This window comes from Choloepus didactylus, chromosome 7 (genome assembly GCF_015220235.1).
Source record: "Choloepus didactylus isolate mChoDid1 chromosome 7, mChoDid1.pri, whole genome shotgun sequence".
Taxonomy (NCBI): domain Eukaryota; kingdom Metazoa; phylum Chordata; class Mammalia; order Pilosa; family Megalonychidae; genus Choloepus; species Choloepus didactylus.
In genome coordinates, this window is record NC_051313.1 from 27940735 (window position 1) to 27967032 (window position 26298).

At 37.5% G+C, this 26298-nt stretch overlaps 1 protein-coding gene across 5 annotated transcripts in view; it reads left to right on the forward strand.

Annotated features, from left to right (window-relative positions):
• The window catches only part of TBC1D32 (TBC1 domain family member 32), a 303664-nt gene that overhangs the window by 227861 nt on the left and 49505 nt on the right, over positions 1-26298 (forward strand). For all 5 annotated transcript variants that reach the window (XM_037843270.1, XM_037843266.1, XM_037843268.1 and 2 more), the window contains 2 exons: positions 2068-2193; positions 12701-12784. In XM_037843270.1, coding sequence (XP_037699198.1) covers positions 2068-2193; positions 12701-12784 — 210 coding nt within the window. The remainder of the gene's footprint in view (positions 1-2067; positions 2194-12700; positions 12785-26298) is intronic.

Genomic DNA, 26298 nt, shown 5'->3' on the forward strand with positions numbered 1-26298 from the left:
AGGGGATTAATACCCACCTTGAATGGGGGTGGGTCGCATCTCAACTGAAATAACCCAATCAAAAAGTCCCACCTACAGTAGGTCTGCACCCACAGGAATGGATTAAAAGAACATGGCAATATGTGAGATACATAACAGCTCCAAACTACCGCAGTTGAGATGGAACATTTGTTACAATTGATAATAGCACATTTTTATAATTGTACTATTAATTAAAGTCCATCTTTTAACTTAGGGTTCTCTGTTTTTGTAGTGTAGTTCCATGGATTTTTTTAAAAAAATTTATTCTGTTACCATATATACAATCTAACATTTACCGTTTTAATCATATTCAGATATATATTTCAGTGCTATAAATTGTGTACACAGTATTGTGCTATCATTCCAAATAGGAACCCTGTACATTTTAAGCCTTAATTTCCCATTCCCTATCCCTGTCCCATCCCTGGTAATCTATATTCTAGATTCTGACTCGAAGAGTTTGCTTATTCTAATTGTTTCAAATCATTGAGATCATATAATATTTGTCCTCTTATGCCCTGTTTATTTCATTTAACATAATGTCTTCAGGCTCATCCATGTTGTCATATGTATCAGGATTTTTAACAGCTGAATAATATTCCATTGTATGTATATGCCACATTTTATTTATCCACTCATCTGTTGATGGACATTTGAGTTGCTTCCATCTTTTGGCAAATGTGAATAATGCCACTGTGAGCATCAACGTTCAAATATCTGTTCAAGTCCCTGCTTTCAGTTCTTTTGGGTATGTACCAAGTAATGGGACATTCCTTTTGTTGTCTCAAGCTCCTTTTGCCTGGAGGGCATATTCTGGAAGGAGAGCACAAAGGAGAGGACTTTTTCCAAGACAGTCTTTCCTAGCCAAAATAGCAACAGTGTCTCATGAAGGGGATGCAGACTGGCTTCAAATTTCTCTGGGGAGGGGATCAAGAAGGGCACCAAGAGCTTCCCTGATGGGTCCTCAAAAGCTTTCCTGGCCTGCCCTGCAAATGCAGCCCTCCTGCTAACTGTCTTTAGTGTTAGATAGTCTGCTGGTATCTTCCTGGTGGGATTTAGGTAAAGAATCCAAACCAAAATATGAAGATGTGTCGGAACACTTTCTTCCTCAGTGCTTGGTAGAGCTTATGTAAATGTATTTTATAGTGTCAGCATTCACAGTCCTCATCTTCAGGAGATGAAATCAGGCCTTTGACCCTGTAATTTCAAAATGTACTTGTCCCCTTTTAATTCCCCAGATATCCTTCAAAAAAAGTCATAAAAGAAAGGTACAAGCTCTTATGACTACTGATATCCCCAGACTCTTCTAGAAAATAAAATCTTTATTTCATTTTTTACCTTTACTTTTTATCTATATGTGTGATAATAGTTATATATGTCTATATGTCCACATACACATATATTCTTTTTAAACAACATCTAATTCCTCATTTTATATATTACCTATTAATTTTTTAAATAGGCAGTCTCATGGAATAAGTAACTTTAAAGCTACATAATTAAATGGAAGCTGCCACGTATTCATGAAATTACTTCAAAAGAAGAAAAGTTATCTTTTAGCCATAGATATTTTTTCAGCACCATTCATTATTTTCAGTATGATTTTTTTTTCAAGAAGAGGAAATAACTGACTAGAGATTTTTTACACTTATGCTTTCTTTTTGCATAAATAAATGAATAAAATTGCACCTGATTGTACACAAAGAATGAGTGTACTGTTCACATTAGTATATGTAATGAAATCTTAAGATCCACATTGTCTCTTAAACCAGATTCTCAGTTATGAGTCCTGTTCATACAAGACAAAAGAATATTCAAGAATTATGACAAATCAATAATCCATTTTATGAGCTTTTAATAAGTGTGGCAAATAACAATTGACGAGTACAGAATATAATTATAGAAAATATCTTCCCTCGAAAGAAATATGTATTTAAATATATTTTGGAATTTATAACTGTTTACCTACTTAACATTAATGCTTATTTTTCAGTGTATCTAACATACGCTGTTATAATATTACAATGTACTATCTTTCTTAATTAGATAATGAACTTGTCAAGCATTTATTATGCTTCAATATTTCTGATAAACAATCTGAGTGGATAGAAAACTGCCGACGTCAATTTTGCAAAATGATGAAGGCCAAACCTGATACAATCAGTGGAGCTGGTGAGTGCATTGTTTCAGGGTTTTTCTGTTTTGCTTGGTTTTGTTTTGATGCAAATTGTATTAATAGAAACTGTGGTTCCCGAAGCTTAGTATTGACATATCTAGACTACATAATAATAATTCCACAAAGTCGATTGACTTCTGAGCATTTTATGATCCTGAGAGTATAAAAATCTTAATCTGAGAAACTACCAAGCTTTTTTGAAATGTCTAAAAGATTGTAGTAAGAAAAACTGGAACAGTGATCTGCCTTTGCCTAAGCAACAGTTTGCTTAAATATAACAAAGACTATCAAGACTGTATACTGATACTGTAAATTGTGCATGCTAATTTCATACCACTTTGAGACATTTAGAAATAACCCTAAATATGGGTCACTGGGCTATATATAAATTCCCTTTAATTTGCTCCACTAAGCATTAGGTTTAGAATATTATCGAAATATGAATTTCCTGTCCAGATTTAATCTGAATTGACATCGACCCATAGAAATGGCTTTGATTTTATCTTTACTTTTATTTGATGAAATTCTGGGAGGTCTTCAATCATTTCACATCTATTCATTGCTCCAAATGTTAATATCCTGACTTGATTCAAAAAGTGTTTCTGGAATATCTACCATGTATGTTCAGTCTTGCATGGAGAATATTACAAAGATATTTTATAGGATGATCAGATAAGTTGGTACTTCTTTTTATATAAAGAATTTACAACAGAGAAAATACCTACCTTTTTCTCATGGTTTACAAAACTACCTTCATCCAGTGGATGGGCCAGGTTCCTAGCTCCCTCTTCAGTCCCTCGCTTGCCTTAGCTCCTTACTCACTTCAGTGCTTCCCAAGCCTATGTTTTCATAGACGTCGTGTCATCCTTACTGTATGATACTTTTTTTTTTTTTTAATAGACAGTAGGGTATTGTTCCTGTAGAGAAAACAGAAGGAAGTTCAGCTTGATCAAAGCTTGGGCTGCATTTTTCTGTGATTCCCTCTGTTTTTTTTTTTTTTTTTTTTTTTTTGAAATAAATTCAAAGTTATATGAACAGTTGCAATAATAATACTAGCCCCATACACAGAATTCCATCATACCCTGACCCCCCTACCCCGATAGCGCAATCCACCAACTTTAACATGCTGTCACATCACTATTTCTTTCCCTCCCTCCCTCCCTCCGTATCTATCATCCATCATCTGTTGCTCTGTCTTCTGAACATATGAGAGTTAGCTGCACACATCCTTGACATACAGTGTAATTCATGTATACACTTCCCATGAACAGGAACATTCTTTTATGCAATCCCATTAAGCGCAGCTAAGAAGTACAATAGATTCAACAGTGATACAAAGCTTACATTCTATATTTCCTTTTCCTTATATCTCAACTGTGTCCCTTTGAGCCACCTGTCCTCTATCCTCCAGTACCATCCAAGTTCATCCTTAGCATTCAGTTGTCATCTAGTTAGACTGTCTTTTTTTCTTTTTTTTTTTTCAGTTGTGGAAACATATATACAGCCTAAATCTTCCCATTCCACCCCCTCCCTAGCCTTTCATTAGTGGGATTAATCACGTTTAGAATGTTGTAATGCTCTTTCCCACCATCCATTACTAGAAATTTCCCTTCACCTCAAACAGCAACCCTACACTCATTTCTTAACTCCCCATTGCCCCTTCCCCCATTTCTCTTAACCCAAACTCTACTTTTCATCTCTATGGTTATATTCTCTGATAATTTCTTTGTGTTTACTGTGGGGCTTAAAATTAACCTCTTAAATCCATATCAATCTTGTTTTTCTTTGATATCACCTTCACTTCAATAGGACACGTCAACTGTGTTCCTATACTCCTTCATTCCCCCACCTTTATATAGTTGTCTAAAATTATATATTTTACATTGAGTTCAGAACCACTGATTTGTCCTTAGAGTTTGTGTATTTTATATTATGTAGGAAGTGAATAGTGGAATTACAGTTCAAAAATTATTGACTTCTATTTGTATTCCATTGTGGTTGGAGAATGTGCTTTGAGTATATTCAATTTTTTTTTTTTAATTTCCTGAGGCTTGTTTTATGTCCCAGCTTATGGTCCCTTCTGGAGAAAGATCTGTGATCACTAGAGAAAAATGAGTGTCCTGGTGATTTGGGATGTAAGGTACTATATATGTTTGTTAAAATTCTCTATATCTCTTTCTCCTTTCCCTGTCTCTCTGCCAGCAGGGCTCCCCTCAGAATCTGAAGTAGGGCAGGTCTTTCATCGGCAAAGTCTCTCAGCATTTGTTTGTCTGTGAAAAATTTAAGCTCTCCCTCAAATTTGAAGGGGAGTTTTGCTGGATAAAGTATTCTTGGGTGGAAATTTTTCTCTCTCAGAATTTTAAATATGTCATGCCACTGCCTTCTCGCCTCCATGGTGGCCGCTGAGTAGTCACTACTTAGTCTTATGTTGTTTCCTTTGTATGTGGTGAATTGCTTTTCTCTTGCTGCTTTCAGAACTTGCTCCTTCTCTTCAGTGTTTGACAGTCTGATCAGAATATGTCTTGGAGTGGGTTTATTTGGATTTCTTCTATTTGGAGTTCACTGGGCATTTATGCTTTGTGTATTTATATTGTGTAGAAGATTGGGGAAGTTTTCCTCAACAATTTCTTTGAATACTCTTTCTAGACCTTTACCCTTCTCTTCCCCTTCTGGGACACCAATGAGTCTTAAGTTTGGACGTTTTATTTTATCTATCATATCCCTGAGATCCATTTCGATTTTTTCGATTTTTTTCTCCATTCTTTCTTTTGTTCTTTCATTTTCTGTTCTGTGGGCTTCTAGGACACTGAGATGTTGTTCAGCTTCCTCTAGTCTTGTATTGTGAATATCCAGGGTCTTTTTAATTTGGCCAACAGTTTCTTTTATTTCCATAAGATCTTCTATTTTTTTATTTACTCTTGCAATGTCTTCTTTATGCTCTTCTAGGGTCTTCTTTATGTCACTTATATCCTGGGCCATGGTCTTCTTGATGTCCTTTAAATCCTTTGCCATGTTTTCGTTCCTCGATTGTAGTTCTTTGATTAATTTTGCGAGGTATAGTGTATCTTCCGATACTTTGATTTGTGTGTTCGGAGTTGAATTCTCCATATCTTCTGGTTTTGTCATATGCATTAAGATTTTCTGTTGTTTTTGGCCTCTTGGCGTTTGTTTTGCTTGATAGGGTTCTTTCAAGTTGTAAAGAAAAAGGGATATCTATCTAATTTTTCAGGAACACAGTTTGGTGACATTCACTTTCTCTAACTAAGCAGCAGATGGCGTCTGTGAGTCACCTATATCCCTCAAGTCAGTTCTCAACCTTGTTCCCGCGGTGTGTAGGGAAATGATTCTTGTGGATTCAGTTGAAGAACTCAGTTTAGGTGTGTTGCTGGAGCCGTCCGCCCTGAATGTGGGGCATGTGTACGGGTGGCCAGGGAGGAAGGGCAGTTTTAATGTTCAAATCCCCCAGGATCCCAGAGATTCAAGACCACCACAAGAGTCTAAGCCTTCATTTCAGTTCAGCCCCAGACCCTCTCTCTCACTGATCCAGAAACCACCGGACTTGGCGTAGCATCCCTTGGTTCTCCGAGCGGATCCCCCCTCCCAGCTGCCCTCCTCCAGGAGCTCAGCCAAGGGAATGCCGTGCTATGTCACCAGTGCACGCCTCCCTCAAGGGAATCCCCGGGCCACCGGGCCGTGCGGCGGCGCGCTCTCAGCTTGAGGCAAAAATGGCTGAAAGAGGTGTCTCAGCCCCTTCCTCCTCGCACAGTTCCTCCTTCCCAGCTCCGAGACAACTGGCAGAGCTCTGGGCTGTGGGCATGGCCCCAGGCAGGAGTTTATCCAGCCCTCTGGGGGGCCAGCTGCTAGCCGCGGGGTTTCTTTTGGCTTCCAGCTCTCACCTCCGTTCCCCTGGACCCAAGGGTATCTGCTGTGGGATATCTTCCCGGCCAGACACCGAGAGGCCGGCCCAGCCCCCTCTTGCTGTGTTTTACTGCGTGGTTCCCACAATCGCAGATGGAGCCACTCCTGGGTTTTTCCCTTTTTTTTAAAAGAGCCAGCTGGTCTCCAAACACTGAACCCTGGCTTCCCCTGCCGGCCGCGTGGCTGCAGGTCTTCCAGCCAGCTTACTCACTCGTTTCAGAGTGCCAACTCCTGGTTTCACCAAGTATACGGCCCCTCTGGAGCTAGGAGCTCTCGTTCAGCTGGTGCATTGCTGTAACCAGTATTCTAGGTCACTTTCTGGTTTTTAGCTAGTGTTTTTCACGGAGGCGTTTTTTTCACCCTGTCTCAGCTAGCCGCCATCTTAGTTTCCTCCTGATACTTTTAAAAACACTATCTTTCCTTAACTTTTATACCAGCTCTCATGACTTACAGTGGCTTTTGAGGAAAATCTGTTTGGAAGCTTGCCTAGCCATTTAGTAAGTAAGCTCCTTTGAAAAAGTTCAAGATAGAATTGACTAATAAATTGTTCTAAAATGGTGAATTTTGCTTACATAGTCAGCATCCAGTGTATCATTGGTAATAAATACTTTTCAATTATATCACATTATATTGGAAATTCATGGACATGCTTTGAAAACAAAATGTAAGGAATAACAATAATAATAGTGGTAGTTATAAAACAAAGTGTCATGATGTCATTAGGACTTAAGATGCCTAGATCTTCTTGATAAATACTTTTTGATGTTGAGCTTTATAATCTGATAACATCAAATGGACATTTTTATAATATCAGCATCCAGTCTATTTATAATAGCTTATCCCCTTACTCTTATTATCTTTGAAATCTTTGCTGTCACTTTTTGATTGAATAAGGGCTTCTTAAAGTGTAAGTAGATACATAGCTATATTTTATAAGCTGCAGATGGTTTGCATATTTCCTAGGATTTAATTTGTTCTGACATGGGGAAGATTATGGTATGTTAAGTTCCATTTTTTCACCAGAATCATGAACTAATTTCAGAGTATTTTAAAAAAATTATTTTAAAATAATTTTAAAATGCTATGGATAAAATAAGATACACCTTTCTACAGTCCATATTGCTGTATAGTTCTATAGAGTTTTCTTTTTACCTCATATATGCCATACTGGGTGCTTAAAACGGCAACCCAGATTTTTAGATAAAATACCAGTAGACACAGATTTTACAAAACCCCAGTGAAAACCTGCTTTCAATCAAAGGACAAGGAAAAGGGCAGCTTAAGAAGTTGGAAAACTTATAGAGAATGACCACTCTACTCCAGCTAAACACTACAAAAATTTCTGCCAGCAATGCCCAGAGGGGAGCCTAGACTTTTATCCCCATCTGACAGTAACATAGTGTCCCTGCCCCTCCCTGCTAGGGTGGTACCAGAAGAGACCTGGTAGAGATTCAGGGCTTTAACCACCAGCTAGGTAATGAGGCCAACTTCCCACCTTGTCGGTGTGGGCCATGTGTGGTGCAGTAACAAGGTAACTTGGCCACTCCCAGCCAAGATTATATGAACAGAAACCTAGTGGAAGCCAGAATTCCCATATCCACCCAGCAATAGCAAGTAAGCCCTCCTCCCAGGTGTCAACAGAGGCCAAGTGGGAACCTGAACTTCAATCCACCTGATGGTTACGAGGCATTGCCTTCTTCCTACGCAGAAGCGGCATTAGAGAGAGGCCTGCTAAAATATGGTATTTAAGTAAGACCTGAGTATCATAATGTAATACCCTAAATGTCCAGGTTTCAATGGAAAGTCATTGGTACATAGAACCAGTAAAGACAACGAATGCCAGCACTGAGTTGACACAGACATTAGAATTATTAACAAGGATTTTAAAGTAAGCGTGCTTCAAAAGTAGTAATAATGCACTTGAAACAAGTTTATAAATAGAAAGTGTCAGCAAAGAAATAGAAGATTTAAAGGAGACCCAAAAGGAAATTTTAGAACTGAAAAATATAATAACTTAAATAAAAAAAAAACACTCCAATGAATGGGCTTAACAGCACATTTGAAGGGGCAGAGGAAAGAATCAGTGAATTTTAAGATAGAACAATAGAAGTTACCCAATAAGAACAACAGAGAGGAACTAGACTAAAAATGAAAAAAAGAAAAAATAAAAAATAAAGAGCCTCAGGGACCTGTGGGACTGTAACAGAAGTTCTAATGTGTCATCAGAGTCCTGGAAAGAGAGGGAAAAGAGGGTGGAGCTGAAAAAGCATATGAAGAAATGATGGCTGACACTCACCAAATTTGACTAAAAAAACATAAACCTGTGGATCCAAGAATCTTAGTAACCCCCAAAGAAATCCATACCAATGCAATGTAGTCAAACTTCTGAAAATTAAACACAAAGAAAAAAATATTTTGAAAGCAGCAAGAGAGAAACATCTTACCTATAGGGGAAAACAATTCAGATGACAGTGGACTCCTCATTAGAAAAGATGAAGGACAGAAAGAAATGGCATGACATTGAGTACTGAAAGAAAAGAACCGTCAACTTCAAATTCTATATGTTCTAGTTTGCTAATGCTGCAGAATGCAAAACACCAGAGATGGATTGGCTTTTATAAAAAGGGGGTTTATATGGCTACACAGTTACAGTCTTAAGGCCATAAAGTGTCCAAGGTAACACATCAGCAATCGAGTACCTTCACTGAAGGATGGCCAATGGTGTCCAGAAAACCTCTGTTAGCCAGGAAGGCACGTGGCTGACATCTGCTCCAAAGTTCTGGTTTCAAAATGGCTTTCTCCCAGGACGTTCCTCTCTAGCAAGCTTGCTCCTCTTCAAAACGCCACTCACAACTGCACTGAGTTACTTCTGTTGTGTCAGCTCATTTATATGACTCCACTGATCAACTTAGACCCACCCCGAATGGGCAGAGCAACACCTCCATGGAAATTATCCAATCAGAGTCATCACCCACAGCTGGGTGGGGCACATTCCAAAGAAACACTCAAAGAATTACAGTCTAATCAACACTGATAACATCTGCCCACACAAGATTACATCAAAGATAATGGCGTTTGGGGGACACAATATATTCAAACTGGCACACTATATCCAGTGAAAATAGTCTTTAGGAATGCAGGAGAAATCAAGAGATTCTCAGATGATGGAAAACTAATAAGAGAATTTGTCTCTAGCAGACTAACCAATGAAAATGGCTAAAAAATAATTCTTTAGGCAGAAAAGAAATGATAAAAGAACTTGTAACATTAGGTAGGAAAAGAGTTAGTAAATACAACTGACTGTCCTTCTCCTCTTTAGTTTTCCAAATTATGTTTGATGGTTGAAGCAAAAAAATTATGTGTCTGCTATGGTTTCAATGAATGTAGAGGAAATATTTGGGACAACTAGAAGGGTGATTAAGTTCTACCCTTCTCTCAAACTGGTTAAATGCCAACACAGTAGACTGTGATGTTATGAGTATATAATGCAATCCCAAAGCAACCACGTAAAAAGCTCTACAGAAAGATATTCTCAAAACACTGGGTAAATCAAAGTAGAATTCTAAAAAATGTTCATATAAGCCATGGGAAAGCCATATGAATGAAATAGTAGAGACAAAAAAACAGAGAAACTATCAGAAAATACAAAAAATTAATATGGCAGACTTAAGCCCTAACATATCAATAATTATATTAAATGTCTATGCTCCAAGTACACTATTAGAAGACATAGATTGTCAGAATGGATTAAAAAAAAATGATCCATTAACTATGTCCTATCGACATGAAACTCATTCAATGACTGTCCTGGACATTTATTCCAGAGAAAAGAAAACTTATGTCTACACAACCACCTGTGCATGATTGTTCATAGCAACTTTATTTGTGTTTGCCAAAACTGGAAACAACCAAAATGTCTTACGATAGTTAGAAGATTGGTTAAACAAACTATGGTACAGCCATACAATCGAACACTACTTAGAAATCAAAAGGAACGAGCTCTTGATATGGACAACAACTTGGATGGAGCTCAAGAACATTATGCTTGGTGAAAAAAATCCAGTCTCAGAAGGTTGTTTAGTGTATGATTCCATTTATATAAAGTTCTCAAATGACAAAATTATAGAAATAAAAAACAGATTAGTGTTATCCAGGAGGTAGAGGTTTAAGAGCTAGGAAGGTAAGTATGAGGGACTTTAAAGAGGGAGCACATGAGAGATGTTTGTGGTGATGGAATTGTTCTGTATCTTGATTGTATGGTGGTTACACAAATTTACACATGTGGTAAAATAACATAAAACTATACACACACATTATACCAATGTCCATTTCCTGGTTCTGATATTGCACTATAGTTACGTAAGATGTAACTCTTGGAGAAAACTGGGTGAAGGATACACTTATGATTAATATGTTAGAGAGACTGCTAATGAGTCATGGGTTCAACGACCACATTTATATCAGTTTTTAGCATTGTTCCATTACTAAAGCCTGTCACATAAAATATTTGGAAATGCATGGTGCTGTTCATAAGGGTTGTTGGGCAAAATGAACATATTGGAATCAGTTAGGAATCCAGAACCTTCTTTGGATGGTTCAGTGATGTCATATTGCATATTACTTTATAAGCTTCTAATGTATTGATATGATAAAATAATTTCATATTTAAGATCTGTACTTGTTAGAATACTGTGTGCCTTGTAAAGTCTGCATTTAGAGTGGTGACTCCTAGATTTGAAATCATATGTGTGTAGCTCCTTCACAGATGTGATGAGGAATTTTCTCATTTCACTGAACTGCATTTAGTTGTGTGTCTGACTGCTAAACCTGATTTAGGACATAGTATTAAAAGCTTGCTTAACAGTCTGCTGGGATTTTTCCCATTAACTCAAGTACTTAAATACGTAATATATAGCAAATCTATGATTGGGCTAAAAGAATAATTAAAATACGTATTAAGTGGACATTTGCATCTTTCTATATCATTGTTACTAATGTATATACTAGTGTATTATCTGGTCTCTTAGATTATTCTTGTCATTAAATTAATAATGATTATATCTAAAACTTCACCAAGACTTTGTTCTTTCTGAACAGATTTTTAATCTCAAGAATCAATATTAAGTGATTCCTGAACAAACACATAGAAGTTGAAAGCTCTGGCCTCAGGACTATTATTTATATATGTATTCATAGAAAGAAACCTTTGAAATTTTTTTTTCAATTTGTGAGATTCATTTTTTTCTTTATTGGAGGAGTTATCGGTTTACATAACAATCATGCATAAAATACTGGATTCCCATACACTGTCCCACACCTTGCATTGGTATGGAACATTTGTTACAATTGATAATAGCACATTTGTATAATTGTACTATTAATTAAAATCCATGGTTAACTTAGGGTTCACTATTTATGTAGTGTGGTTCCATGGATTTTTTTTAAAAAATTATTATTTTGTTACCATATATCCAATCTAACATTTCCTTTTTTTAATCATATTCAGGTATAGTTGCCTTTGCATGTAAAGCTAAAACCAGTCTAAACAGCTATAACTTAAATAATCCTGGAATACTGGTATACATTTTGTTCCTCAACTATTGCATGCTCATGCTTTTTAATAATCATCTTATTTCACTTTGATATCAGATGAATAGAGTTAAATGAGTAAAAACATTTCATTTTTATCTTAAGCCATTAAAATATTGTGAGATATAGCTTCTCAAAGCTACAGTTGTTGAAAAGCATATTATTTCTCTGTGATTTTGCATTTTTCGTGTGCTGAATGCTAATTTTCCTTCATGAATTGTTTGATTAAAATACACTTGGATGTGGGAAGAAAAAGGTTCATTCAGTTAATATAGATCATAGTTAATATCCTAAATGTAACTAGGGCATACTTTTAAAAGATGACTAAAACTTACTATATGGTAGGCGTATCACTTATTCTATAGGTATACTTCTTTTCAGCAAAAAGTCTGTTGCTTATTAATTATAATCCACCTACTTATACCTATTCTTGGGATAATATATATAAAACAGTGACATTATCAAACGAGCCTGGGAAAGAATCATTTTGTCACTTGTATGCCAGATAGGACAAGATTACTTTTGATTTGGTTGCCTTGAACAGATACCATCAGTTGCATTGTATATCAAACACATAATATGTGCTGATTTTGAAAAGGACACAAACTATGTGCCTTGATCCTGGTCTTGGAGTCCACATGACTTTTTTCTCTATATGTGCAAGTAATGATGATAAGATGATATAGCCTAAAGAGTGATAATTTTCTTTCTGTATTGAAACCATTTAGCAAATTCTGAAGTAATCCTTAGAGGATCTAAAGATAACTCAAGATGATAGTTTCCCAGTTTTGCATGGAATAGGTTCTTGGTGAAGCTATTAAAATTTAAATCAGAAATGTTGTTATGAATACCTAAATAGTATGTGTTTTGAACTGGACCCCCTTAGAACATAACTGTGAAAAAGTTTAGATAACTTAAGCGTTTGTGATTGAGAGATGCATTAGAATATATTTTTCTTGACCTTTAATGTTCTAATTATTCTCTTGTTTGTTTCAGCTTTAGTAGAATTACTTGAAAAATTTGTGTTTCATCTCTCTGACAGCCCATCTGAATGCTACTTCCCCTCAGTGGAATATACAGGTACGTTTTAAACAACTTTGAATTTTGAAAAATACTCAATGTACAAGTAGATAATATTTCATAGAGTGTATAACTAAGTTACAAATATGTACATGTTTTTTCTGCTCTAAATATCTCTCACTTAGTGCCATATATGTTCCAGACGTCATTTAGTCTCCTCTCTGTACAAGTGTCTGGGTTTCCTCATAACTTTCTAATTCCTTCTTGAGCTCTTTTTTTCTGCATATCCATTCAAAGTCATCTCATCTGTTCATACTGTTTTAACTGTCATATATTAATGACTTCCAAGTTTACATCTTTCTCTCGAAATCTTCTATAAGCTTCGTTCTCATATTTTCAGCTACGAAATAGGTAGTCATCACCTGGATGTGCCACAGAACCCCTCAAACTCAAAATGCCCCCAAAATAATATATGTTACAGATATACACTCTCCATCTGCATTGTCTGTCTTGGTTACTAGTATAATCATCTACTGTCCATCCAAGCTAGAATACTAGGAAGCATGAGTGGCTCTTTTTTAAGTCCACATTTCCCTCCCAATGACCTAATTACATTAATTCTGTGTTCTTTATATATATCTCAAATGTATCTACTTATATCCATCTCTACTCTTCTTTGTTAATTCAGGCCACCATCACCTTTTGCCTAAGATACTACAACAACTTCCTAATATGGTCTCTCTGGTTAGAGTCTGGTTCCTTTTCAGATGTACTCTTTACACTGCCCTCAAAATGAACTTTGAAGTTCAAATTTGATTCACTCATTCCCCTACCCCTTAGAAGCTCAGCATTGACCACTGCATAAAGTGGTATGCCAGGCCTTACATTATCCTGCCCTTTCCTTCCTCTGTAGCATCATCCCTTTCCTTTCACCTCTGTGCCTCAAATTTATTTTTTCAAGCACACTAAACTATGCAGCACTGCCCCCATCCCCACCCCACATTCAACAAATAGATACCCTCTACTATGTATTAGCAATTTTATAAGCACTAGGGCACAGCAGTGAACAAAAGAGGAAGATTAAAAATCTTGCCTTCATGGAGCGTACCTTCTGATAGGAAGACACAATAAGGAAATAAATAAGTAAAATATTCAGTATGTTAAATGGTATGGTAATAAATGAGGAGAAATACACAGTAGGAAAGAGGGGTAGGGAGTGCTAGTTAGCGGTGAGGGTTGCAAAATTAAAGTGTTCACATAGAGTTTCACTGACAAGTTGATTTTTGAGCAAAGACCAGCAGAGAGGAGGGAGCAAGAGAAATGGGTATTTGTAGGAGAAGAGAATTTTAACAAGTGGCTGGCAAGGATACTAGTATGGCTGAAGAGGAATAAGGGGGAAGAATTGTTGGTGTTGAAGACAGAGAGGAAAGGATGATATAGCATCTGGAAATTCATTGGAGTTTTGAACATAGGAGTGACATGCTCTGATTTACGTTTTTAAGAGATCACTCTAGCTGCTGTGTTGAGAAAGGACTGAAGGAAGACAAAGGGCTGAAACAGAGAGAAGAGTTAGGAGACTATTGCAGTGACACAGATGAAAGTCGGTGATGGTTTGGATGAGGGATGTCAGCAGTAGAGGTTTTGAGGAGTGCTTGGATTCTGGGTATATTTTGAAGGTGGTACCAACAAATTTGGTAACACATGTACTATGTGATGTAAGAGGAAGGGAGAAATTAGGGAGGATCCTAAGCTGTTGATCTGAGCCATGGGAAGGTGGAATTATATAGTGAGATTTGGAGAATGGGGGAGGAATAGGTTTGAGGGAAATTAAGAGCTTGCTTTTGCATATGTTACGGTTTGGATATTTGTTAGACATTCAAGTAGATATGCTTTGTAGATGATGGATATATGAATCTTGAATTTAGGGAAAAGGTATGGGCTGGAATTATAAATTACTAAGTCATCAGCTTGGTATATAAAGCTAATACGTCTCATTGTCATGTATTTCTTATATTCTGACATCTACTATGGCATTGTCAAATTACAGTTTAATGTCTAATTCTTTATATAACCATAAACTCCTATAAGGTACTTTCCATGTCTAACCCATTATTGTATCCTCTGCACATAAAATAACAGTCAATAAAGATTGCCACATAAAAGAAAGAAATAATGAATAAAAAATGGAGTGTATTTTTTTCTGTATAGATTTATTTATATTTACATTTTATACAAAAGGGATTCACACAATATGTATTACTTTGTGTTTGGTTTCTTTCACTTCACATAATGTTTTTAAAAATATTATTTTTTTAAATTAAAGCATTTGTAGGTTTGCGTAAGTCATATACAAATACAGTGTTCCCATATACTCCCCTGCTGTTGAAACTTTGTATTGCTGTGGTGCCTTTGTTATGGTTGATGAAAGAATTTTAAAATATTTCTGATTATATTCCATAGTTTACATTAGGTGTATTTTTTTCCATATACCACCCTATTATTAATACCTTGTAATAGTGACATATATGTGTTCTAGTTCATGAAAGAACATTCCTCTATTTGTACTATTAACCACAGTCATTAATCACAGCAGGGTTCACTATGTTATACAGTCTCATGTTTCATCCTTTAACTTTCCTTGTAGTGACATACATGACTGTAAACTTCCCCTTTCAATCACAATCAAATCTATAATTCAGCGCTGTTAATTACACTCACAATAATGTGCTAACGTCACCTCTATTTCCAAACATTTAAAATCAATCTTATTAAAAATTCTGCATCACCTCCCCATTTTCTACCCTCATTCTATCTCCTGGTAACCTATACTCTAGATTCCATGAGTTTGTTCATTATAATTTGTTCTTATTAGTGAGACCATACAATATTTGTACTTTGTGTCTGGCTTATTTCGTTCAACACAATGTCCTCAAGAGTCATCCATGTTGTTGTATACATCAGGACTTCATTCCTTCTTACAGCTGAATAATATTCTATTTTATGTATATGCCACATTTTGTTTATGTATTCATCAGTTGATGGGCATGTGGGTTATTCAATTTTTTGCCAATTGTGAATAATGCTGCTGTAAATATTGGTGTGTAAATGTCTGCTCTCATCCCTGCTTTCAGTTGTTCTGAGTGTATAACTAGTAGTGGGATTGCCAGGTCATACGGCACTTCTATACTTAGCTTCCCAAGGAGCCGTCAAAGTCTCTTCCACAGTGACTGCACTATTCTACATTCCCGTCGGCAGTGAATGAATGTTTGTATTTCTCCACTTCTTCTTCAACACTTTTAGTTTTCTGTTTGTTTGTTTTTTTTGATGGTGGCCAATCTAATAGATGTGAAATGATAGCTCATTGTGTGTGTTTTTTTTTATTGCGATTGTTCACATACCATACAATTATCCAAAGATCCAAAGTATACAATCAGTTGCCCACGGTACCATCATACAGCTGTGCATCCATCACCACAATTAATTTTTTTTCAATTTTTAGAACATTTTCATTTACTCCAGAAAAGAAATAAGACAAAAAAAGGAAACTCAAATCCTCCCATACACCTAACCACCACCCCTCCATTACTGATTCATAATATTGGTATAGTACATTTGTTACTGTTGATGAAAGAATGTTGAAATACTAACTGTAGTATATAGTTTGCAATAGGTATATTTTTCCCTATATGCCCCCCATTATTAACTTCTAGTTATAGTGTCATACATTTGTTCTAGTTCATGAGAGAGATTTCTAGTATTTGTACACTTAATCATGAACATTGTCCACCACAAGATTCACTGTTTTATACATTCCCATTTTTTAATTCTCCAGCTTTCCTTCTGGTGACATACGTGACTCTGAGCTTACCCTTTCCACCATATTCACACACCATTCAGCACTGTTAGTTATTCTCACAACATGCTACCATCACCTCTGTCCATTTCTAAATGTTTAACTTCACCCTAGTTGAACTTTCTGCTCATAATAAGCAACTACTCCCCATTCTTTAGCCTTGTTTTATATCCTGGTAACTTATATTTCATGTCTATGAGTTTACATTAATTATAATTAGTTCATATCAGTGAGGCCCTGCAATATTTGTCCTTATGTGTATGTCTTATTTCACTCAATACAGTGCCCTCAGGTTTTCTTCATCAACGAAATTTTTTAAGACAATTTTGTTCACACACCATACATTCCATCCTAAGTAAACAATTGTTGGTTCCCTGTATGGTCACGTATTTATGTATTCACCACCATCGCCACTATCTATATAAGGACTTCTCCATTTCTTCCACAAAGAAGGAGGAAGAGTCAAAGAAGGTAGAGAGTCAAAAGAAAAAGAAAAAAGAAAGAGAGAAAAAAAAAAAAAAAAAAAAACCATGACAGCTAGAAAGCAACAAAAGGAAAGATAGCATTAACCTAAAGTAGAATAAAGATTCAGACAACATCACCAATGCCAAGAGTCCCATAACCTTCCCCTACATCCCCCCCATTTCCCCATATGCATTTAGCTTTGGTATATTGCCTTTGTTCTATTAAAGGAAGCATAATACAATGCTTCTGTTAACTATAGTCTCTTATTTGCATTGATTGTATTTTTCCCCGAATCTCACCCCATTTTTTTAAAAATTCAGTTTTATTGAGATACATTCACATACCATACAGTCATCCATGGTGTACAATCAACTGTTCACAGTACCATCTCACAGTTGTGCATTCATCACCCCAATCTATTTTTGAACATTTTCCCTACACCGGAAAGAATCGGAATAAGAATAAAAAAATGAAAATGAAAAAGAACACCCAAATCACGCCCTCCCCATCCCACCCTATTTTTCATTTAGGTTTTGTCCCCATTTTTCTACTCATCCATCCATACATTTGATAAAGGGTGTGCAATCCACAAGGTTTTCGCAATCACACTGTCACCCCTTATAACCTATATTGTTATACAATCGTCTTCAAGAGTCAAGGCTACTGGGTTGAAGTTTGGTAGTTTCAGGTATTTACTTCTAGCTATTCCAATTTATTAAAATCTAAAAAGTGTTATCTATCTAGTGTGTAAGAATGTCCACCAGAGTGACCTCTTAACTCCATTTGAAGTCTCTCAGCCACTGAAGCTTTATTTCTTTTCATTTTGCATCCCCCTTTTGGTCAGGAAGATGTTCTCAATCCCATGATGCCAGGTCCAGATTCATCCCCGGGAGTCATATCCTGCATTGCCAGGGAGATTTACACCCCTGGGAGTCAGGTCCCATGTAGAGGGGAGGGCAGCGAGATCACCTGCCAAGGTGGCTTAGTGTATAGAGAGAGGGCCACATCTAAGCAACAAAGAGGCATTCAGGGGGAGACTCCTAGGCATAATTATAAGCAGGTTTAGCCTCTCCTTGCAGCGACAAGCTTCATAGGGGTCAGCCCCAAGACAGAGGGCTCAGCACATCAAGCCATCAGTCCCCAGTGTTTGTGAGAACATCAGCAACAATCCATCACCCCATTTTAAACACCTTGCAATGTCAACATTCATTTGTTCTACCTCATGTAAAAACATGTTTGTACCTTTTATCACAGTCGTTGTGTACCCTAGGTCTCACTGAGTTTCACAGTCCCAGTCTTTATCTTTTGTCTTTCCTTCTGGTGTCCCACATGCTCCTAACCTTCCTCTTTCAACCATACTCAGTCATCTTTGTTCAGTGTACTTACATTACTTTGCTACTATCTCCCAAAGTTGTGTTCCAAACCTCTACTCCTGTCTTTCCCTTTCTGTCTGTAGTGCTCCCTTTAGTGTTTCCTATACAGCAGGTATCTTGTTCACAAACTCTGTCATTGTCTGTTTGTCAGAGAATATTTTAATCTCTCCCTCATATTTGAAGGACAGTTTTGCAGGATATAGGATTCTTCGTTGGTGGTTTTTGTCTTTCAGTATCTTAAATATATCACCCCACTTCCTTCTTGCCTCCATGGTTTCTATTGAGAATCCACACATAGTCTTATCAAGCTTCCCTTGTATGTGATGGATCACTTTTCTCTTGCTGCTTTCAGGATTCTCTCTTTATCTTTGATGTTTGATAATATGATTATTAAGTGTCTTGGCATAGATCTATTCAGATCTATTCTGATCTATCCTGTTTGGGGTATGCTGTGCTGCTTGGATCTGTAATTTTATGTCTTTCATAAGAGATGGGAGATTATATCCTCTATTGTTGCTTCTGCCCCTTTTCCCTTCTCTTCTCCTTCTGGGACACCAATGACATGTACATTCCTGAATTTCATGTTGTCCTTCAATTCCCAGAGATGTTGCTCATATTTTTCCATTCTTTTCTCGATCTGTTCTTTTGTGTGTAGGCTTTCGGGTGCCTTGTTTTCCAGTTCCTGAGTTATTGTCTTCTGCCTCTTGAGATCTGCTGTTGTATGTTTCTATTGTGTCTTTCATCTCTTGTGTCGTGCCTTTCATTTCCATAGATTCTACTAGTTGTTTTTTCGAACTTTTGATTTCTACCTCATGTATGCCCAGTGTTTTCTTTATATGCTTCATCTCTTTTGCCATATCTTCCCTAAACTTTTTGAATTGGTTTAGCATTAGTTGTTTAAATTCCTGTATCTCAGTTGAAGTGAAAGTTTGTTTCTTTGACTGGGCCATAACTTCAGTTTTCTTAATGCAGGTTGTAGTTTTCTACTGTCTTGGCGTCTGGTTTCCTTTGTTACCCTAATTGGGTTTTCACAAACCAGAACAGACTCATGTCTTGGAAGGAGGCAATAGTATCCGGTTTCCCCGAGGGTTTCTTAGAAGATTGATGCACCCTGTGAGGCCTCAAGTCACTGTGCTTTTCTGCCCAGCAGGTGGCACCTGTCAGCCTGTAGCTCCAGACTGGTGTAAGGAGGTGTGGCTGTTTTCCCCCAGGCTTGGGGTCTGGTTCTGAATGGAAGGTAGGTGGTAGAGCTTGGCACCACCTTCTTCCTCTTAGGGAATATACAGCATTTGAATAGTCTCTCCGACTCTACTGTCTCCACCCTTGTCTGGGTCAGAGTGCTGGGAACTGAAAATGGCTGAAGCTTTCTCCACTGAGGTGAAAAAGGGACAGAAAGCCCCATTTCAGAGCAGGTCTGCAGCCCCCCCTCAGTTTCACCCATTGGCCAGAGATAGCACCAGGTCCTCTGGGCTTCCCCTCTCTCTCAGAGAGGTCCTCCAGCTCTCCAAGGTCAGTCATCACCAAAAGCCTCTATCTGCTTGTTGGGGATTCATAGCTTGTATTTAGCAGTCCACGTTTGTTAATTAAAACCCTGGTTGGGGCTCAGCTGAGCTATATTCGCTTGCTGGAAGAGTGCTGTTCTCTAGCACCACAAGGTTTTTCAGTTTGGGCTGCGGGGGGATGGGCTCCTGGGTCAGGTCTGCATTTTTTACTTACAGATTTTATGCTGTGATCTCGGCATTCCTCCCAGTTCAGGCTGATGTAGGATGAGTGGATGGTCACGTTTGTCCCCCCACAGTATTACAGATTATTTACTAGTTGTTCCTCGTTGTTCATTAATTGTTCTAGGGGGGCTAACTAGCTTCTACTCCAATCTGTGCCACCATCTTCTTCTCTTCTCATTGTGGTTTTGATTTGCATTTTCCTAATACCTAGTGATGTTGAGCATCTTTTCATGTGCTTTTTAGCCATTCATATTTCCTCTTTGGTAAAGTATCAGTTCAAGTCTTCTACCCATTTTTTAATTGAGTTGGCTGTATTTTTATTGTTGAGTTGTGGGATTTCTTTATATATTCTAGATATCAAACCTTTATTAGATATGTGGTATCCAAATATTTTCTCCCATTGAGTGGGTGCCTTTTCATTTTTTTGACAAAGTTCTTTGAGCACAAAACTATTTAATTTTGAGGAGGTCCCACTGATCTATTTTTTCTTTTGTTGCTTGTGAATTGGGTGCAAGGTCTAAGAATCTACCACCTACCACAACATCTTTTTTTTTTAATTAAATTTTATTGAAATATATTCACATACTATACAGTCTTCAAAGTGTACAACAGTTGTTCACAGTTTTATCATAGATTTGTGCATTCAATTCCACAATCAATTTTTGAACATTTTCATCACTCCAAAAAATAAAAAATAAAAATGAAAATAGGAATAAAAATAAAAGTAAAAGAGAACACTCAAAGCATCCCATACCCCTCCTCCCCCCTCATTTACTTTTTTATAATTGAAATATATTTGTGCATCATACAGTCATCCAGAATGTAAAACAGTGGTTCACAGTATCATCATATAGTTGTGCGTTCTTCACCATGGTCAATTTTTGAACATTTTCATTACTCCAAAAAATAAAAATAACAATAAAAGTTGAAAGAACACTCAAAACATCCCACATTCCCCTCCTCCATATTATTCATTTACTTTTTAGCCCCAATCTTTCTACTCATTTATCGATACACTGGGTACTGGGTGTGTGAGCCATAAGGTTTTCCCAGTCACATGGCCACATCATATAAGCTACAGAGTTATATGCTTGCCTTCAAGAATCAAGGATACTAGATTGCAGTTTAACAATTTCAGATATTTCCTTCTAACTAGTCTAATAAAATAAAAACTAAAAAGGGATATCTATATAGCGCATAAGAGTCACCTCCAGAATGACCTCTCAATTCCATTTGACATCTCTCAGCCATTGAAACTTTATTTTGTTTCAATTCTCCTCCCCCTTTTGGTCCAAAAGTGTTTCTCAATCACATGATGCAGGGTGCAGGCTCATTCCTGGGAGTCACATTCCACATTGCCAGGGAGATTTTTACCCCTGGGAGCCATCCTACCACAGGATCTTGAAGATGCTTCCCTGCATTTTCCTCTAGGATTTTTATAGTCTTGGCTCTTTTGTTCAGGTCTTTAATCCATTTTGAGTAAATTTTTATATAAACTGTATTCTAGTTTACTGAACTGCCAAAAGCAATATACAGAAATAGGTTGGCTTTTAACAATGGAAATTTATTAGTTTATGAGCTTATACTTTTGAGGCCCTGAAAATGTCCAAATCAAGGCATCATCAAGATGACAACTTCTTCCTGAAGACTGGCTACTGGCAATCCTGGACTCCTCTGTCACATAGCAAGATAAATGGCGGTGTTTGCTGGTCTCTCCCTTCTCTACCAGGTTTCAGTGCTTCTAGCTTCTTGCTTCTGTGTCTTTCTCTCTCATTGTCTGAATTACATTCTCTTATAAAGGATTCCAGGAAGAGGATTAAGACCCACGCTGAATGAGGTGGATCACTTTTTAAGTTAATATTCTGCTCACCAAAAGATACTACTTATCATGTGTCTACACCCAAGGGAATGGATTAGCTTTAAGATAAGAACATGATTTTCTGGGGTACATAACAGTGTGAAACCATCATGGGGTGTGAGTTAGGGGTCCTCATTCTTTTGGATATGAAAAGTCAGTTCTCCCTGTACCATTTGTTGAAAAGGCTCTTCTGTCACATTGAGTGGCTTTGGCAGTCTTGTCAAAAATCAGTTGACTGGGAGAGATCTAAGATGGTGGCATAAAGAGAAGTGGAAGCTAGTTAGTCCCCCTGGAACAACTAATAAGCAACCGGGAACAGCCAGTAAATAATCTGAAATAACTGTGGGGGGACAAATGTGACTGTCCTCTCATCATACACCAACCTGAACTGGGAGGAATGCCTGAGATCACAGCATAAAATCTGTAAGTAAAAACTGTGGATCCAAGCTGGAAGGCCCCTGGCCACCACAGCCCGAGCTGCAAAGCCTCGTGGTGCCAGAGAGCAGCTCTCTACCAGCAAGCAAATATAGTCCAGCTGAGCTCAAACTGGGGTTTTAATTAACAAGTGTGGACTCCTCCATACAAATCTCAAACAAGCAGACAGAGGCTTTGGATGAAAACTGACCTTGTAGAGTTGGACTGGCCCTGAAGGGGCTTTCTGTACCTGTTTCAGCTCAGTGGAGAAAGCCTCAGCCATTTTCAGTTCCCAGCTGTCTGACCCAGACAAGGGTAGAGATAGCACAGGCAGACAGAGACCATTGAAATGCTAATGACCTCTCCCTAGGGGGTCTGTCTTCCTTAAGAGGAAAGGGGTGGGGCCCAGCTCTGCTATCTGCCTTCCACTCAGAACCAGACCCCAGAGCCTGGGGGAAAACACCCACAGGCCACACCTCCTTACACCAGTCTGGATTTACAGGATGGCAGGCACCACCTTCTGGACAGAGAAGCACAGTGACCTGAGGCCTCACAGGGTGTACCAACTTTTTTTAAGACACACCCTCAGGGAAACCAGATACTAAATAGTTCTTCCTTCTGGGTCCGGAGCCCATATTCGTTTGGGAAAACCTGATTGGGATAACCAAGGAAACCAGATGCCTAGACAACAAAAAACTACAATCTACACTAAGAGAAACAAAGTTATGGCCTAGTCAAAGGAATAAACTTAACACTTCAACTGAGATACAGGAACTGAAACAACTAATACTAAGTCAATTAAAAAAGTTTAGGGAGGATATGGCAAAAGAGATGGACCATATAAAGAAAACACTGGGTGTATATAAGGTAGAAATGGACAGTTTGAGAAACCAACTGGCAGAATCTATGGAAATGAAAGGCACAACGCAAGAGATGAAAGACACAATGGAAACATACAACAGCAGATCTCAAGATGCAGAAGAAAACACTCAGGAACTGGAGAACAAGAAACCTGAAAGCCTCCACACAAAAGAACAGAAAGAGAAAAGAATGGAAAAATACAAGCAACCTCTCCAGGAGCTTAAGGACAAAATGAAAATCTGGAATGTACATGTCATTGGTGTCCCCAAAGGAGAAAGAAGGGAAAAGGGGCAGAAGCAATAATAAAGGAAATAATGAAAATTTCCCATCTCTTATGAAAGACGTAAAATTACAGATCCAAGAAGGGCAGCGTACCCCAAACAGAATAAATCTGAGTAGGTCCACGCCAAGACACTTAATAATCTTATTAGCAAACATCAAAGATAAAGAGAATCCTGAAAGTAGCAAGAGAAAAGTGATCCATCACATACAAAGAAAGCTTGATAAGACTATGTGTGGATTCTCAACAGAAACCATGGAGGCAAGAAGGAAGTGGGGTGATATATTTAAGATACTAAAAGAGAAAAACCACCAATCAAGAATCCTATATCCAGCAAAACTGTCCTTCAAATATGAGGGAGAGCTTAAAGTATTCTCAGACAAACAGACAATGACAGAGTTTGTGAATAAGATACCTGCTCTACAAGAAACAATAAAGGAAGCACTGCAGACAGAAAGGAAAAGACAGGAGTGAGAGGTTTGGAACACAATTTTGGGAGATACTAGCACAGCAATGTAAGTACACTGAACAAAGATGACTGTGAATATGGTTGAAAGAGGAAGGTTGGGACCATGTGGGACACAAGAACAAAAGATGAACGATAAAGACTGGGACTCGGTAACTCAGGGAAACCTAGGGTACTCAATGATTGTAATAAAAGGTACAAATATGTTTTTACATGAGGCAAAACAAATGAATGTCAACATTTCAAGGTGTTAAAAATAGGGTGGGATTGGGGGGAAATACAATCAATGCAAACTAGAGACTATAATTAGCGGAAACATTGTAATATACTTTCAATATAACAAAGGCAATATACCAAAGCTAAATGCATATGTGGGGGGGGCGGGGATAGGGGAAGGGTATGGGACTCCTGGCATTGATGATGTTTTCTAACTCATTATCCTACTCTAGGTTAATGCTATCTTTCCTTCTGTTGCTTTCTAGCTGTCATGGTTTTTTTGTTGTTGTTTTATTTCTCTCTCTTTCTTTTTTTCTTTTCCTTTTGTCTTTCTGCCTTCTTTTATTCTTCCTCCTCTTTGGGGAGGAAATGGAGATGTCCTTATCTAGATAGTGGTGACGGTGCTGAGTACATAAATATGTTACTCTACCGGAAACCAACAATTGTTTACTTAGGATGGAATGTATGGTGCATGAACAAAGCAGTCTTAAAAGAAAGGGGTTGATGAAGAAACCTTGAGGGCACTATATTGAGTGAAATAAGACAGACACGTAAAGGCAAATATTGCAAGATCTCACTGATATGAACTAATTATAATATGTAAACTTATAGACATGAAATGTAAGTTACCAGGATATAGAATGAGGCTAAAGAAGGGGGAGTGTTTGCTTATGATGAACAGAATGTTCAACTAGGTTGAACTTAAATGTTTGGAAATGGACAGGGGTGATGGTAGCATGTTGTGAGAATAAATAACTGCTGAAAGTTGTGTGGAGGTGGTGGAAAAGGTAAGCTCAGGGTCACGTACATCACCAGAAGGAAAGTTGGAGGTTAAAAGACAGGAGTGTATAAAACAGTGAATCTTGTGTTGGGCCATGTCCATGATTAACTATACAAGTATTAGAAATCTCTCTCATGAACTAGAACAAATGTGTGACACTATAACTAGGAGTTAATAATAGAGAGGCATATAGGAAAAAATATATACCTAGTGCAAACTATATAGTACAGTTAGTAGTATTTTAACATTCTTTCATCAACAGTAACAAATGTACTATACCAAAACTGTGAATCAGTAATGGAGGGGGAGGGGTGGTTAGGGGTATGTGAGGATTTGAGTCTCCTTTTTCTGTCTTTATTTCTTTTCTGGAGTAATGACAGTGTTCTAAAAATTGAAAAAAAAATTAATTGTGGTGATGGATGCACAGCTGTGTGATGGTATCATGGGCATTTGATTGTACACTTTGGATCTTTGGATAGTTGTATAGTATGTGAACAATCTGAATAATATATATATATATAAAACCAATTGACCATAGAAGTGAAGGTCTATTTCTGAACTCTCAATTCAATTCCATTGATCCATATATCTGTCTTTGTGCCAGTACCATTCTGTTTTGAGCAGTGTAGCTTTGTAATACAAATTAAAGTCAGGAAGTGTGAGTCCTCCAACTTCGTTCTTTTTCAAGATGTTTTTGGCTATTAAGGGCTCCTTACTCTTCCAAATAAAGTTGAAGATTGGCTTTTCCATTTCTGCAAAGTAGGCTGCTGTAATTTTGATTGGGATTGTGTTGAATCTGTAAATCATATTTGACATCTTAATGATATCCATGAATGCAGAATGTCCTCCCATTTATTTATTTATTTTTTTTTTATTTATTAAAATCTTTATTTTTGTTTTTTTTTCTTCAGAATTAAAACCCATATTAGAAATTTAGCTTTGCATCTGTCTTGTTTGGTGTCTTACCAAATACAGCCTCCATTTGTGCAACAGCTCTGAGGTGAAATCCTTGGCAGAACAAGAGAGAGAGGGAGTGGTTCTTCCACCTCCCTTATAAGCAAATAAATTAGCTTCCCAGTTAAGTTATCCCCAGTTCTCCCCACGCTTTATTTGGTTCCTTAAAATCCTGGGGCGGTATAGTACCCAGCCCCTACCTTTTCACCACCCAGACTTGCGGAATCAAAGGGAGAAAAATAGGCCTTCCTCTGTACAGTACATTTCACGAAGTCAGGTCTGTCCGGCTCACTAGTGTGTGCAGCAGGAGCTGGCACCCCCGACTTGTT